General features: G+C 43.4%; 1 protein-coding gene across 1 annotated transcript in view; it reads left to right on the top strand.

The window, feature by feature from the left end:
• Window positions 1-16,200, top strand: part of LOC119159452 (propionyl-CoA carboxylase beta chain, mitochondrial) — a 75,288-nt gene extending 59,088 nt beyond the window's left edge. The window contains exons 12-14 of the mRNA XM_037412210.2: window positions 4,489-4,589; window positions 6,861-7,059; window positions 15,698-16,200. Of these exons, the coding sequence (XP_037268107.2) occupies window positions 4,489-4,589; window positions 6,861-7,059; window positions 15,698-15,819 (422 nt within the window). The 3' untranslated portion in view covers window positions 15,820-16,200. The remainder of the gene's footprint in view (window positions 1-4,488; window positions 4,590-6,860; window positions 7,060-15,697) is intronic.
• Window positions 16,201-17,762: the final 1,562 nt, after the last annotated feature.

Here is a 17,762-nt window from a genome sequence, read left to right as displayed (position 1 = left end):
CGTTATGCCCTTGAGTCGATTTCAGTTCTTTGTTCTTTCTTTCACTTAACAATAAAATGTTTGTGTATGTTTGATGTTTTTGGCTGCTATTCAGCACTACTTCATTTGAATTCATTTTGAGAAGAAATTTCACTATTTGGACACCCCTAGGTAAGATCTGAACTAACCTTGGGAAGAGTAAGTACACGTGTGCGCTCATATGTATGGATGTGTAGGTAACCTTAAGGGTGGAGACTACCTTTGAAGGGCAACTTTTTTGTTTCTTGAGATATTCTAATCAACTTCCCTGGTAGGCTAATAGCAATGCCTTTTTAATAATTGCAAACCTTTATGCATTTATATTAACTGGTTCTCAAGTTACAATCATTTATCAGCGTAGCCCACATGGGTTAAGGTTTTAATCAGGCACTGGTTAATTTAGTGAATTTGCTAGCACTGTGAAATTAACTATGATGATTCCTGGATGGGTGCTCTACACTATGACAGAGCCCTCTTTTAAAATTTTCTTGCTAAATATTTTCAGCAGAACACTGTATTTAGTGTTTGCCATTTGGCTTTTATCAATGAAATTTCAATCAGTAATCACAAATTACTGACTCAATAATATGAAAAGGTGGCTTTGTGAGTGTGTGGGCAATTTATTAAGGTGCATAAAAAAACAAATCTGATATAAATAAGATGAACGGTTGCAGAGGTATCATCTAACTAAACAGCCTCTCTGGCCAAAAAAGTCGCTTTAAGAAAATAGACTTCGGTAGTTTCGAACACACATATGGTCTAAAATGACCCTGCACAGTAGCTAGATGTGTCCTTTGGGGCTCTTTTGCCGCTTTTCCTGCTTGTCATACAGCAGGTCACTAAGGGCATCCCCTTGCACGAAGAAATATTTTTCGCCTTCAGTCGTAGCGGTGGCATCTTCAGGTTCAGGCATCATTTGAAACTTCCTCTCCGTCTCCGGCATAACGCCGAGCTTTAGTTGCACAGCAGCACGTTCGCTGTCTTCTGCAGCTAACTCCTCGCACGTCCGAAAACTTGTTTGCAATTCACAGTCCACAACGCGGTCGCACTGTTCGGGGCCGCTATCACTGGGATTAACGTGGGCGATGCATCAGGCACACTTGAGCACGAAACACCAATGCCAGCCACACTTGTGATGACAGAGTCTTGCGCCGATCGTGTAGCCATCTCGACGTCCTGAGAAGTATCAATGCAGTCATTGTCCTGCAGAAACAAAGCAGAAGCTGCTCTGGCAGAAGGATTGATGCGATTGTCACCACACACTGGCGGGAGAACAAGCACTGCCATGGATACGAGCTTCATCTGACGCTTTCTTGAACCGAACACATGCAGAGTCCCCAGTTTTGTCTAGCCCATCGTGACCGACAGTGCAACAATCGACGTTCTGTGAACACTGCAAAAAATCATCTCATAAAGGCGGTAGAATATCGTCTCATAAATGGGGCGAAAGATTGAAGAGCATGTGTGAGAACCGAACAGGATGATGGTAAATGGGACACGCAAACAGTGCTGCCAAATGGCCCTACGACAAAATCCATCGCCGGACCCGGAAAATTCGTCGCCGGAATTATGTGCACGTGTTGGCAATTATCTTAATATTTTTATTTATTATTACTTTGAAAAAATTACTTAGAAAAATTTTGCATAAAATAAATATATTAGACCTTTTTTCACAATTGCTACAGCACTCATAGCGGCAAGAGCCTTTCCGGCTGACGCGGCATGCATGTTGCTTCCGTGCTTAGGGTGAGGTGGCCACTCCAGTTGGGTAGTTAAGGTGGCTTCTTCGCCACTATGGTTACCGTGGTTTCTTCTGGTTTTTTTGCACCTGTGGCCTCAGAAAATGTACGCCGGCAGGTTTCGGAGGCTACGTGCAACCGAAAATGTTTCGGATGCTCACCGCTTTTGGCGCAGTCCAAGTACTTTCGGTGCTTGCAGCCACAAATCTGTAGGCAGACAGCATGGTGGCAGAACCTAAGCCTGCGAGATTTTGCCTATGCACATTCCAGTGGCCGTTTGCGAGTACTCCTTGAAATTGTTGAATTCTACAGCTTGAGCGCTCTACAACGAGGACATGCAGATATGCACGTTATGTCCATTCTTCCTTATCGTTTAATGGCCTGATTATTTTAGTAATAATGCAAAGTTGCTCTATTGCATAATTTTTTTGTATGAACTCGAGAGCACTCGAAAGTTACCCTTCGAATGTACCATAAAGCTTCATATCCTGGAGGGTCGAAAACCTGCAATGCACTTCGTGTTGCCGCTGATAAGTGGCAAGGTAAGCAGTTGCTGGAGCAGAGTTGAGCATACATCTGGACCATCCGGCTCTGTTTTTTGCAGGCGACAGCTGTTCACGTGCTGTCCGCACAGCCGCACTACACTTGCCGGAACACCTACCGTACACAAGCGGAGGCACTCTTTCGCTCTCTGTTTGCGTGCGGCAGCTGCCCCGCCACATGCGGTGTGGATAGCGTGTGCACTCCCTTTCAGACGAACCCCAGCTGGTAGTGACAGCCATCGATGGGGTGTAAGCTGTAGTTTTCTGGAAGAGAGAAACTTCCCCGAAGACATTGTCTGAAAAGTACCGACAAGACATTTATTCTCTCTCTTTTGGCTTGTTAAGCTTTAAACTAGCCAGTTTGTCAAGTCCCGCAATAGCTAAGGTACCAACGGCCAAAACTCATTCATCGTCTAACCAGACACCATTCTTGCGCTGTGTTCACTGTGGTCGCCATCTGTAGATAGCCAGTTGAGGGGCATGCTGTGTAAACTCTTGCTTGACCGCGTAAAGCAAGTGCCCATGCCACTTTCAATTGCATTCTCCCCTTGGTGTGGCTGGCGAACAGAAGAAAGTGGGCAGTTCCCAAGGGAACACGGCAGTTGAACGACTCTGTGTCGTCTCTTACACTGGCGCTCTCAAATGCATTAAAAAGCAATGGCGGCCATCAGTTTTAGGTGCCTAGCGCAGAGAACCTGTCTGCGACATCAGGTGCAAGTTATCTATACAATGTTCCCAGTAGCAATGTGAGCTTCTTGACGCTTTTCCAGCACCTGTTTGAGAGATCCCATGCTAGAGATGCAGCTGATTGCACCTCAGACTCGCATGCCTACACCGCGATTTTGGTGAAACATGGGGATACCCGTCACTAATGAGGTGTAGGGGATGAGGCTGGAAGCGATGAAAATACTTTTCTGTGGCCCTCGTTGGAGGCATGTGCAAGTGGGTGCAATCGCCTCTTGTGAGCTCATGTGTGTGGCTAATCTACATTCTTCTAGGTAGAGAAGAATATTTTGGCAGGTGCTGACTGTCCTTGAGATGGGTTTGGTAGAGGATGCAGATATCCCTACTAAAAATAAGCATAGTAACTTCATAGAATTCCGTAGAATTTATGTGTTATGTCCGTTAAAATACATAGAATTTTCTTTTCATCTAGGAATTCGTAGGTAACCAAGAGAATCAGTAGATCTACGGACAAGTTCATAAGTCTGGCACCACTGCCCACAAAGAATGCCAGCCTTCAAAGCGCCGGAGCAGACGGCAAGCCAGGGGAACAGATGCATCATCGTGCATAGCAGCCAATAGTAGCCGTGTGATATCCCACTTTCTCGAGATGCCCGCGCTTCCTCCAATCGCGGTTTCACATCTGATCCACCGGAGACATTAAAATTTCGAGAGTCCCCCCAATCATGAGCGATTCCTGCATCGGCCACGCTGCAGCTGCAGCCGCGGGTGGCTTAAAAAAAGAGCAAAAATTCACAAGAAAAACGAGACCAATATTGCGACGCTGGGCCGCGTGGTTTGGAAATTGCAAACGCGTGAAGTTGGGGTATTTTCAGCGCTTGCTAGTCGCTCACCAGCTGCCGCAGTATGCTATATAATTTATTTGACTTACTTTCGCGATGAATTAGGCTTTGATATTTATAAAACAGATTGTTAATGTGACACACTGCCTGAATGTGTGGTTTGCGAAAAATCGGCTTTTTTGCAATTTTTCGGTTTTCGAAGGGCACGTCCCCCCTTAAAAGCGAAGTAGAGCGAACAAACAGGAGAAGTTTGATTAAGCTGTAATTACAAGGCCACTGGGTTTGAAGTGCAGCAGCATGAACCGATTCCCTAAAAAGCATGCAGCTGTTGATTCTATCGCGAGTGCCCACCACATGCAGAAGCAGAAGCACCAGCAAGCACGAGAGGGGAAAGAGGGAGTAGGAATGGCCTTTGTCAAGAAAAGCCTCTTTTAACTATCTCGACGGGATTTGAGTTCTTCCACGGCTGCTCCTCGCCATATCTGGCACAAGGCTACATGAACCACCAGTTTACTATCAACTTTCTGCTTCATTATGACACACTTCACAGTGCTAAAAGGCAATGCATTAAGAAAAAGTGAAATTAATTATATTGTTTGCGCTGTGTGCTTATGCAAACCAGCCGTGCAAGCCGCTTAGCTCTTTTCTTTCTTTCCTATATAGGTACCGCTCAGGAGTATGGAGGAATTATCAGGCACGGAGCCAAACTTCTGTATGCTTATGCTGAAGCAACCGTACCCAAAATAACCATAATTACTAGGAAGGTGAGTTCTATCCCACGTGCAAGTTAGGTGCTACAAGAGGTTTAAAAGGTCTAGAATCATAGATGGACTACTGCGTCTTGAAACACTATTTGTCAGTGGGATGCCCGCTGGAACGTCACTGTTTTATTGTGACACCTAAATTGGATATGACTTCAGACATAAGGGATGTCTGTGAGCTTCAATCAAGAAACTAGTTCACTTAAAAATACAAACTTGATGCAAAGAGAAATCATTGAACAAAATATTTTGGTGAAGCTGTTGTTGGTCCTGTCATCAACAGAGCAGCAACTGCCTTTCGTAATAGCATTTTAACATTATAGCATCAAGGAGCTCGTGTTGCAGAAAATGTCGTGCTGCAGTAAAACTTTGTTAATTCGAAGTCACTGGGGCCACGAGAAATCTTCGTATTAAGCGGGTCTTCCAATTATCAGAACACAAAAAGTGGGATGCAAGGTACTTAGATCTATTCAAAGTAATCAGGACTTGTCGTTTGCTTGTTCGTGGCTCCAAGCTTTATATTTTCATGCAATACCTTATCTTATTTTGCCGCAAACATGGGAGAAGGCGGGCTTTGCTGCTTCCACCGGGGAAAAAAAAACGCTGTCGTGATTAATGAAATATGCACCTGCAGGGAAAACAAGACATCTTCACTGCAATACAGTAGTGACACACGGGCAACATATTGTCTGCTCCTCATTACATCAGCACGTCATGATACTGCCGCTCACCCATTCTTTTTGGCAAAACAAGGAATTTAATAATGGCCAGTGTGATGAAATTTGCGATGTGTTTTGACTGGAAAAGGTCATCATTAAAACTTCCAACCTTCGTTTTCGAAGTATATGTTGCAGGCAAGAACTCTGTGATTAGTGGAAGGGCTCAAGTTGCTGGAACAACCGGCAATAGGAGGTTCATATACAGGGCGAGTTTCGCCAAGCTGTCCTTTAACAATTTCTTTACAATCCCAGAAAGAATGGCTAGATCATCACCTACTGACGTTGCGAGAAACATACAGTATGCTGCCCGCGCATCACCACTGTCTTGCAGTGAAGCACATTTTTTCTACAGGCACACATTTTGATTAATCGCAAGACCTTTTTTTTTTTTCCCCTGCTGGAAGTAGCAAGGCTAGGCTGCTTCAGCTGCCACTCATTAGTATCACTACGTTGCACTGCCTTGTGGCTCTTAAGGACCGTCATTTCCGTGGAATTGCGGCGATATCGGGAATGGGCACATGGCACCCAAATTTTTCATATTAACTGGACTGGTGCTTACCGGCACTTCGAATTACTTGCTCAGTCTCTCATGACAAGATATGGTACAGCAGAAACATTTTTAAATAAGAGTTCGGATTAATGAGGTTTTACTGTATCATCAATATATTCAGTGGTGTTAGAAGCGAAAAATCCTGATAGATGCAAGCAATCGATACCGATCAAAGCATGCTTGTATTAACACCACATTTCGTGAAAAAGCTTTTGCAATGTTTACTGATTCAGCTGAGTAGAAAATTGAAAAAACTTGGGTTGGAACAGGGCTTGAACACATGCCTTCAGGGTGCGAGACAAGTGTGCTACCCAAATAGCCACAGTGGCTCGATTATTCGAGTTGGTTCAAGGAGAATGTACATGGAAAGCGAGCAGGCATTGCAGCACTTTGTGACCCTTAGGCTTGCTCAGAGATTGTGGCAACATTTGGAGATGAAAGTATTTTCGTTTGCATTTTCGTGGCCAGGTGGCATCACCCTCCTGTGATTCTATGTCTTTTTCTCGTTCTCCTCAGTGGCTTAGGAACAAAGCATGCTTGTGCCTAACGGAGAAAGAGAAGACCATTTCAGATAGGTTAACATTGCAAATGTCAGATTCTTAGTGTTGTATAAGCAACAAAAGTAAAAAGTAGAAAAGTAGAGTGAAAATTTTGTTGAAGCGCACTAAAAAACGCAAGCGCTGTCCTTGTCAGCCTCTTCTGTCCATCCGTTTTTTAGTGCGCTTCAACAAAATTTTCAATTATGATCGTAATTCAACTGGCCCAACTTGCCATCTTGCTGCAGTAAAAAAGTAGATCACTGGGTTTGGTCTCTTTGACAGGGTGCACAAGGCTCCATGCCATGCGTCACTGACAAGGCATACTTGCAGGTCTTTGAAAAATTTAGATTAGTTTCACCAGTCCAGCATATCTTTCTCACTGAAAAAAATAATAATATAAATAAAAATATGCCCTGGTCACTTTTGAGCAACTGTTTTCCTTCTTATTATGGAAACGCATTTGCAGGCATATGGAGGTGCCTACGATGTGATGAGCTCCAAGCATTTGAGGGGAGACACCAATTACGCTTGGCCCACGGCTGAGGTTGCTGTCATGGGAGCCAAAGGTGCTGTTTCTATTCTGTATCGGGGCAAAAAGGATGTGGCACAGTACGAAGAGGAGTACATCCGCAAGTTTGGCAACCCCTTCCCGGCTGCCGTCAGAGGTGAGTAACCATTTGGCAACCATCAACTGAACCTGCTGCTTCTCATGTTGACTCTGCAAGATAAACCATGCACCTTGCATCAGGTGTTTGGTTAATGGTTAGAGTAATGTACAGTGAGGGAGTATGGCATCGGCTCTAGAAATGCCAGAGGGGAGTTATTAGTAGAATCTAATAATTTACGGATCTGGAATACCTTTTTCGGAAAACAGGGTAACCGTAAGTGGACGTGGCGAAGTTCTAATAGCGAAACTAAAAATGAAATAGACTTAATTTTGTGGGCAAACCCAGGCATTGTACACAATGTAGAAATAGTTGGCAAGATCCGATGCAGTGACCAGAGAATGTTGAGAGCTCGTATTCACCTACATTTGAGGGGGCTGACTGGTCTTTTGGGACCAAGAAGTGACAAAAAATTGATTTTTTAAAATTGACATATTTGGTTTTTGCAAGTACGTTAGAGAGTCGCTGTCCATCGCACCTATTCCACGCAACATGCATCCTGCTTTCCACAAAAGTAGGCGCAAGGCTAGAGCTGACGCCATTCAACGAAAGTTCAAGCAAGACCCGGACGCCCGCTACACTGACACGGCCAAGTATCAGCATAGAAATGCGTACGCTGTCAGTGTAGTAGATTCTCAAGGCCAAGAATCAGCGTCCGCCACGGTCAAAGCACTCAATTCAGACGCAGTAGAAGAATCGGCAATCGCTCTCGCAACCACCACATGTAAAGATGCCGTGGTGATCTTCACCGACTTGCAAGGTGCCTGCAGGAATTTGGCTAAAGGCCATATCTCAGCCAATGCCATCAATATTTTGAAAAGGCGAAGCGCTCCTCCCCCATACACTTGTATATTATGGGTGCCAGGACACGAGGGTCTGCAGGGAAATGAAGCGGCCCACGCCGCTGCCCGCGAGCACGTCAGCCGGGCTGCCCCCTGCCCACGGGACATCCGACGCGTCGTTGAAAAAAAAGGAGGTTGTTCAAAACACCTATTCGTCGTTACTCCAGCATTACAGCCTGAAGCGACGAGTATACCCTCCACTACACTCAAAACTGACAGCAGAGGAAAGTGTGATACTGAGACGCCTGCAAACCAACACATATACACACATGGGGCCCTAATGCACCGTCTCTACCCAACAAGATAAAGCTCTATGTGCCCGCTCTGCAGCATACCGGACACCCTGGCACACTTGCGTCTTGCATGCCAGTGTATTGCCAGACGTAATCTGCAACAACACACGACTGATAATGAAGCAGGACGGACGAACGAAGACCTAACTGAAACGTGGGAAGCGAAGCTCGCCCTCGAGGACCTGGAATACCAACAACTCGTCGCTAGGGCCAAGAGGGCAGCAGAAGCCAGAGGGTTCCTGGACTAAGGATCCCTCCCACCTCAGGGTAACACTGGGGATTGCTCAGGGCACTGATTCAAAAATAAACGTTTACCTCTCTCTCTCTCTGCAAATTTTCACACACCAGGAAGTGGTCATTTTTTAGTAATGTCATTCTAACTGTCCAGATTCTTGGTGCTGTTAACATGCAGAACGCCCTGCCATGGTGGTCTAGTGGCTAAGGTACTCGGCTGCTGAGCCGCAGGTCGCGGGATCAAATCCCAGCTGCGGCGGCTACATTTCCGGTGGAGGTGGAAATGTTGTAGGCCCGTGTGCTCAGATTTGGGTGCACGTTGAAGAACCCCGGGTGGTCAAAATTTCCGGAGCCCTCTATTACGGCGTCTCTCATAATCATATGGTGGTTTTGGGACGTTAAACCCCACATTTCAATTAACATGCAGAACCTGTAGAAAAAGGGGAACAAACTTCGAGGCTTCTTTATAATTTGTGAGTACCTGTGTTAGAACCTCTGTTACGAATTTAAAAGCACCTTTATGAGGATCGCAAAACATGCGCACCGTGATTGTTGCTTTTTGAAGAAGCTGTGTGTTTTCAGTTTTTTTTTATTTTTCTCAAAAAAGTAAATTTATGACTGTTGAATTTTGAGGCCTCAATATCTCTGCAGCTAGGGTAGCAATAATTCTTTTTGCAATGTAAACCTGTATGTGTGTAGAATGTAAGTATGGGAGCAGAATTTAGAGCACAAGCTTTTTTAATTAATTACTCATCAAAATTGTAACACAATTCCAACTGCTTTTGAAAATGGATAGTTCATTTTGCTGTAAAGCAACCAAGAAAGGCCTAAAAACAAAAACTCTTGCATACTTATAATCTATAGTCATTAGTCTATGTTGGCATATGTTAAATATCTTTTTTAATTAAGACTCCACTAGAGTGGTCTAGTGGCTAAGGTACTCCGCTGCTGACCCGCAGGTCGCGGGATCGAATCTCGGCTGTGGCGGCTGCATTTCCGATAGAGGCGGAAATGTTGTAGGCCCGTGTACTTGGATTTGGGTGCACGTTAAAGAACCCCAGGCGATCGAAATTTCCGGGAACCTACACTACGGCGTCTCTCATAATCATATGGTGGTTTTGGGACGTTAAACCCCACATATCAATCAACGTTTAATTAAGCACTTTTTTTTCTATGGCAGCCTTAAACAATGGGGGGTGAACGTAAGTTATCTCAGGAACAAAATGAGTTGCAGGAAAACTAAGTGAATATTTGAAATGAGCAGAAAACAGGGCATAATCCTGTACAGTTTTATCAATATCACTAAAGAAATAAACAAAAGGATGCCTAAGATCAATCAGCCCACTTAAGAAAGCAAAGACAAAAACTGATAACCAAGAAGCCATTTAATGAACTAGCGGTGGAAGCGAAAGTACAGTAATTCAGAGTTCCGCTTCAGAATAGAATTGAGGCACTAAATGATGTAACCGAAGTTAGCGTTACCACAATCAACGATATTCCTACTAGTATCATCAAAGAGTGTGCAATGAAAGTCGGAGGTACAGTCACTAGACAGGACACTGGCAAACTATCTCAGGAGACAAAAAAATCTTAAGAGACAAAAATTCATCAAAGCCTCAAATGTAACTGACAAAATAGAGCTAGTGAAGCTTTCAAAATTAATCAATAGACATAAGGTTGCCGACATCAGAAGGTATAACAAGGAGAGAATTGAGCAGGCTGTAAAAAGCGGCAAAAGCCTAAAAGCTGCGAATACAAACTTGTGCATAGGCGAAAATCTGATGTATGCAATAAGGAACAAGGACTGCAATGCTGTAACCAAGATGGTTAGGATAGTCGAGGTGGTGGAGGAGTTCTACAGAGAGCTGTACAGAAGCCAAAACAACCAGGATGATAGTGAGAGAAACAATAATAGTCCACAGGAATTCGACATCCTATCAGTAAAGACAGGGGAGGTAAGGAAAGCCCTAGAAAGAATGCAAAGAGGCTGTTGGCGAGGTTAAGGTAACAACGGACCTTCTGAAAAATGGTTGAGAAATTCTGTTAGAAAAACTGGCCACCATATATACGAAGTGACTCTTGGCGGGCAGGTTACCAGAATCTTGGAAGAACGCTAACATAGTCTTAATTTAAAAGAAGGGAGAAAGGGAGATGTCAAGGACTTGTAAAATTACGAGCCGATGAGCTTACTGTCCGTTCTCTACAAACTACAGTGGACTCTCAGCAAACGCAAATCTACTTAACGGAACTGCTGCTTAAATGGAACGAATGCTTCTGACAAGATAGGTTTCGTTCTTGCATTGTGCGCTCATCTCTCAGTAAACGGGACACCTGTTAAACGGAACACATTTTACTGGTCCTTCCAGGTTCTGTTTAATGAGAGTCTACTGTATTTACAAAAATAGTAGCAAATAGAATTAAGGTGACATAGAGTTCAATCAACCAAAGGACCAAGCAGGATTTCGTACAGGCTACTCCACAATAGACCATATCCATACTATCGATAAGGTAAAAGAGAAATGAGTGGAATACAACCAACCCCTATACATAGCCTTCATAGATTACGAGAATCGAAGAACCCTACATAAACATACTGGAAGAAATCTACAGAGGGTCCACAGCCACCTTAGTTCTCCATAAATAAAGCAACAGAATCCTAATAAAGAAGGGTGTAAGGCAGGGAGCCATGTTCTCTCCAATGCTTTTCACTGCATGTTTACAGGAGGTATTCAGGACCCTATAGACTTAGGGATAAGAGTTAATAGGGAGTATCTTAGTAACCTGCGGTTCGCTGATGACATTGCCTTGATGAGTAACTCAAGGTAAAAATTACAGCTCAAGATATTTGTACTCGACATGGAAAGCAGAAGAGTGGGTCTGAAAATTGAAATGCACAAAACTAAAGTAATGTGCAACAGTCTCGGCAGAAAACAGCATTTTGCGATAAGTGGAGAGACGCTGGAAGTTGTAAAGGAATATGTCTACTTAGGAGAGGTAGTAACCGCGACCCCAACCATAAGAGGAAAATAACTAAGGGAGTATGGGTGAGGTGAATCACATTCGGCAAGCATTCTTAAATAATGAATGGTAATCTGCCTCTAACCTTCAAGAGAAAGGCATATAACAGCTGCATCTTGCCAGTAGTTACCTACGGAGCAGAAACATGGAGGCTTACAAAGAGTGTTCAGCTTAAATTGAGGACGACACAGGGAGCAATAGGAAGGAAGATGATAGGTGTAACCGTAAAGGGACACTAAAGTCGACTATTAAGTCAATGTTGATTGTTGAAATAGCGGTCCAGAAACTTCGTAGTGTTACGTTTGTGCCAAAGAAGGGCCCATTTTGAAATAAAATCACATTTTAGGGGTCCGCATCGTGTTAGCACACTTTAAGTTACCTGCCTCACTGATTGGACCGACCGGACAGACTCACATCACTGTCCAGCCGACCTAAAGCAGCGGGAGCCACAGCAGCAACAGCGGCCATTGATCAATTTCCCGCCATTGGCTTCGAGATTGCAGATGTTTTGGTTAGACTGTGCCCCACTAGGTGGCACCACCTGTCCAGTGTAACTATGCGAAAATTTAATTTTCGAACCACTCGCGCCATTCCCCATAGTAACGTTTGGCGGTTCTTTTTTCATTAATCAAACAGAAATGTACAAGCAGCATTTTACTGCGTCTCTTGATGCATGGAAAGTTCTTTATTTAGTGCAGCTAGATCCATTACTAGTGATTAATTGTAGGCGGTCTGTCTGATGTCATCGCGATCATTTTGAGAATGTCCTACTATGGCGCATGTGTTCTTGTGCATCTACCGTAATTTCTCTGTAAGTAAGGCACTGTTGTTGATAATATTGTCATTTTAGATGTTGTCATACATTGAGCTTTTGCTCTGACGTGAATTGTTATTTGGTGTATTACAGAAAGAAATAAATTTTCTTCAGGACTATGGCACACGTGATGTTCATGGCACGTTATCACGATGATTGCTTAGTTGTTAGGTGAATTCTGTTTTCTTGGATTTGTCATTCCTCTTATTTGTCAGATACTGTCAAGTATATATTGCGCAGTTTCAGCAAATAAACCTTGTTGTAAGTCAGTGCCACTGTCTGTCTCCTTGTTTTCTTGTCCCTCGTTTTTGGCCAGGAGGCGCACGTGACTTTTTGTTGCCCCCTCCTATTTCTCCCTGCTTAGCTTCCAGCACTTTCGAGGGGACGAGAGAAGAGAGAATGCGATTGCAGCGTGTCACAAATGTTTGTCACACACTGCAATCTGCAACTCTGCTCATACTGTACAGATTCTTGAAATTGTTGCGCGTTGACTTTTTTATGCAGTACGCTTCTTCCAGTGAATTAATTTCATGGTTACTCAAAAAAGTGTTTCGGGGCCCCTTTAAAGGTAACGACTATGCTCCCAGAGAAGCCAAACGCACGAAGGGGAGACAGAAAGTTAGGTGGGCCAATGAGATTAAATAGTTCGCAGGTGTAACGTGGCAATGGAAAGCACAAGACTATGTTGATTGGCTGATCATGGGAGAGGCCTTCGTCCTGCTGTGGGCGTAGTAAGGCTGGTGATGATGATGGATGTGGAGTTGAAACTGCGGTAGACCGAATAATTTTATAGCTTTGGCTCTCTGAACAATGGGTATTAAGAAGTTTAGTAATGCATTAAGAAGCATTGCAAGGATAACTTTAATAGGCATGCAAATTCACCTAGTTGATTTTACAGTTCTAAACAGTGTTGCCTCGTATGAACAGCTTCCTTTTAAGCATGTCTAATTTTTAGGGGTGTGCAAATATTTAAAATTTCGAATATTCTTTGAATAGTGTGTACTATTTGTTTTAATTCGCACTGTAATTTTACGATTTGAACTTCCCGAAGATAAATACAGTCAACGTCAGATTGCCGGTGGCCCAGTAAGGTTTCAGTATGTTTCACCCAACACACTTTTGCATTGTGGCAAAGCTGTCCTTCAGGCTCTGCTATGGTTGCAGATATGCTACTCACTCAAAAAAACGCTGGTTCCAACAGGGAGATGATAGATGTGGCAAAGGTGGGGGGCTAAATGAATGATTTTTTGGAGTTGAAATTTAGGCAGAAAGTTTGAAAAATCAGACACTGAAGACTTTTAGCATCAAAAATTTCACATTCTTGTATATTTACATCTACAAGGCAAATTTAGAACTGTGGACTCAAAGGCAGCCCACCCTTGTCAGCCACATCAGTTTGGTTTAGACAGAAGTTGAAAGAGGAAAGAGAAGCCGAGGAAATAGCATCTTTGTCCTTTCACACGTAAAGTGTTGTCGGCAACACTTTGGTTGTATGAAATACTGCACATAATTTCGATTAGGCCTCTGCATTGCCTCATTTTTGATAAGACAACTATGAAACACCACCCCGCCAGCGCTTCATCAACCTAGCAAAAAGAAACTTTCACATTGCTATCTCACAAGAGCATGCTTAGGAATCCTTTCCAACTTTTTTTTTTTCTGCAATTTCACTTTAATGTATTCCAAAAGTATTCTAAATATACAGTTTATCCTGGATATGTCAAATTTAGATATAGAATTATTGGCTGTATTGAACCGTTTATAAATCCCCTTGAATTTGCCATGCAAAGTATGGGACCGGCACACCCGTATACCGAACTCCCGCACAGCGGGACATCAGCTATATGTAATGCCACGCCATGCCGAAGCCCAGAAAGAGCATTTTTCGTATCAAGTACTGCTCAATTTTCGGCCGCGTTCTTACAAGTTCAGATTCCTTGTCACGCGCAGGTGACGAAAAGGCAGTGTTATTCCATCACGCTGTTCTGGTTTGTTGCGCGGCACTTGCAAGTGCACCGGTATGTTTGATGCACAATCTGAAGGTCTTAACGCGCGAGTGTAGTGTTTTTCAAAAAGACCGATTGCCGAGTATACCTCAGTGAGAATGCGAAGTGACTCGGCGACCTTGTTGCAATGTTCACATTTCCTTCTTTGTTTGTTCACACACAATAACATGCGATGGGCATGCGAGTCTGAAAAGCATGGCCTTCGAGATGTGCAATCTTGTGACATATATTTAGTGGTTTCAGTTTTAAAACAGACGTCTAGAGGGCTACACATTTTATAGCTTTTTGCATCAAAGCAGCTAAAAGCAGCGGCTCCCAGCTACAAAGCCACAAGTGACATCAATATCGCGAACATTTCGACAGTGAGAACTTGGCGTTTTCTTTTGCGCATTGTGAACATGCGCACTTCTCGCCTCATTCCTTATAAACCCTCATTCAGATGTTGAACAGAATGTTAACCCGCACGTAGCAATAAAAATCATGACGCGCTCGGAGCGATGTCAAGTAAAGCACCGCCGTAAACTTTCCTTGCGGGCGAGGTGACAACTTAATATGTCATACTTCAACGGCTGACAACAGCGTGCGGTGCCTCGGTGAATTCTGTGACTTATCGGCGTTTCCTAGCTACATCTCGAACAGTGAGAGAGTTTATCGTTGCAGATGACGACGTAGCTTCTTCTGACTGCATCAATGCAGAGATCATGGCTGCCGTTTCCGTGCAAGTGTACCCATGCAGTTATCAATATGCCACCGCTTTTGCAGCCGCCGCTAAGCAAGATTTTGCCGTGCTTCAAAACTTGCGTTGGCGTTTTGCGTCAATCAATGCTGCTGAGGCTGAAGGAGCTAAATTTGTTTATTTAAAAATCTTCAAGTATATTGAGGATGACTGAATCCTGACAAAGCATAAGAAGCAGGACAAGTTCATGGACTCTTATTCATGCGAAATAAAGTGTGGCAACTTGCAGTTCGCACCTTGTTCATTGTACTGTGAGCAAATTTTATGTTAGCACTCGTAATGATTCCCTAGGCCTAAATGCTTCAATTAGGTCTTAAATGTGCGTATTTTGTATTTCGAATTCTCTATATATCGAACTATTTTGTGATGCCCTTCGAATTTTATGTGTCCTGGATCGACTGTGTTCAATTTAAATCGCACTCACACTGCAACATTCAAATTAGCTTCCCACCCAAATTTTCCTATTTGCACAGCTCTACACATTATCGGAAAGTTTCATGACCATTAAAGAGGTTGTCAAAGAACTCTGCTTCTTCCCTTGCAGCTAAATACTTGTGGCTTCCTGTGAGCTAGGCATAATCGTTAGTGAAAAAATATTTTGTAGTGGTTAAAGATCTGCTCACTATAACTTAGAAACTCATTTACAGGATGTTTGTCTATGCGCAGTGATAAAATCTTTACTTTTTTTCCTGCAGGCTTCGTCGATGACATCATTGAGCCGAACATGACCCGCAAGAAGATTTGCAAAGACCTAGACTTGCTACAAACCAAGAAGCTGAAAAACCCTAAGAAGAAGCACGGCAACATTCCACTGTGATTCCAACATTTTTTGTTTCCTGACATTTTTCATGTTTTCTCCATCCTTTCTATGGTGCAAAGAGGCTACACGGGAATTCCTGGTGGGTCTATGCTTGTTTGTACTGGTGGGTCTATGCTTGTTTGTACAGTGTTGTGGGATGTCCACGTGCTGTGTAAATGGGGTGAGTATGCGAATGAACGAGCAGATTTTGAAACTGCTGTAATTAGGTGATTTTTGAAATGTGCCATATTTGATACTGTAAATTTTGAGACACACGAGTATGTGACTAATTGTTTTTGTTCATGCCAATCTGTTTATTTTTGTTCCGTATGTAGAATCACATAGTACTGTCTTCCAAGCTTCTTGAGAGTGCAAGTTGAAGTTAAAAAAAAAAAAGAAGCCTCAGTTGTCACTTTTTCTCACTCTCTCCTGATAACTTTCCCTTTGTTATTGAAGCTTTTCCTCTGTATGAAAAAACAAAATAGACTCTACCCTCAATGTAACAAGCTAAAAGATAATGACATATATCGGTTAGAATGAAGTAAATGAAAAATAGTCTTGCAATTGGTATAGTATTAGAAATAAACCTTTGTAACGAACTTTCAGATACAGTCGATTCCAGATATATCAAACTCACCAGATATATAGAATAGTTCGATATAGCGATAATTCATAATAAAAAATATGCGTATTTAAGGCCTTAATAAAAGCATTTCGGGCCTCGGAAATCGTTACAAGTGCTCAAATTATGATTTGCTCACAGTATAATGAAGAGCAAGCTGTGAACTTTAAGTTACTGCACTTTATTTCACATGAAAATATTCCGTAAGCTTGACTTTCTTCTTGCGTGCCACCAGGTAGTCATCCTCAATATCATTAAAGCTCTTCAAATAAATGAAATCAGCTCTTTCAACCTCAACAGCATTGTTTGATGCAGAACACCAATATAAGCTTTGTAGGGCGGTGGCGGCAGCGATGGCGTTGGCATATTCATAACTGCATGGGTACACTTACGCGGCATCAGACACAATAGCCATGATTTTGAATCATGGTAATTTGAAAGTCGGAAACAGCTACTTCATCATCTGCACAGATAAGTCGCTCACTGTCTGAGATAGTGCCCAGAAATGCTGAGAAGTTGCAGAATTCACTGAGGCATCATACGCCGTTATCAGCAGTCATGACGCACCCGAAGTCGTCACTTGGCCCTCAAGGTAAGTTTACAACGGTGTCTTGCTTGACGTCGCTCCAAGGGTCAGTCACAATTTTTATTCCTACGTGCGGGTCAGTTCAACTCCTGAAGACGAATTCATCAGTAACGAGGCGAGAAGTGCGCATGTCCACAAAGCGCGAAAGACAACGCCGAGTTTTCACCGTCGACGTGCTGACGATATCGATGACAATTGTGGCTTTGTAGCTGGCAGCCGCCGCTTTCAGCAGCTTTGATCGAATAAGCTAGAAAAAATCTAGCCTTCGAAACATGCATTTTGAAACTGCAAACAGTGAAAAACATCACGAGGTTGCACATTTCAAAGGCCATAGTTCTCAGGCTCGCATGCCACTGTGCACTAACAAAGAAGAAAATGCAAACATTACAACTAGATCACCGAGTCACTTCGCATTCTCATTGAAGTATCCTCAGCAATAGGTCTTTTTCAAAAACACTACGCCCGTGCGCTAAAGGGCCAGTCTACAGGCTCCAAAACGCACAGGAAAAGCTCGCGCATTTTTCCTGCGCCTGACCAACCTCCTCATACGCACAGTGACATTAACTCGGCGATCGGCGACTTGAGGTAGTACGCAGCTCGTCGATTGGTCTAAACCAGGTCTCAGCAAAGAGCAATGAAGTCAAGGTCACTGATGGTCGAGTTGACATCACTGCACGTATAAGGAAGTTGGTCACGCCCACAGAAAATGCGCGAGCTTTTCATGAGCGTTTCGGAGCCTGTTGAGTGGCGCTT

The sequence above is a fragment of the Rhipicephalus microplus genome, chromosome 1 (genome assembly GCF_043290135.1).
Source record: "Rhipicephalus microplus isolate Deutch F79 chromosome 1, USDA_Rmic, whole genome shotgun sequence".
In the NCBI taxonomy this organism is placed as follows: Eukaryota; Metazoa; Arthropoda; class Arachnida; order Ixodida; family Ixodidae; genus Rhipicephalus; species Rhipicephalus microplus.
The sequence above is the reverse complement of the archived record's forward strand: the minus strand, read 5'-3'. Positions and strand labels throughout refer to the sequence as shown.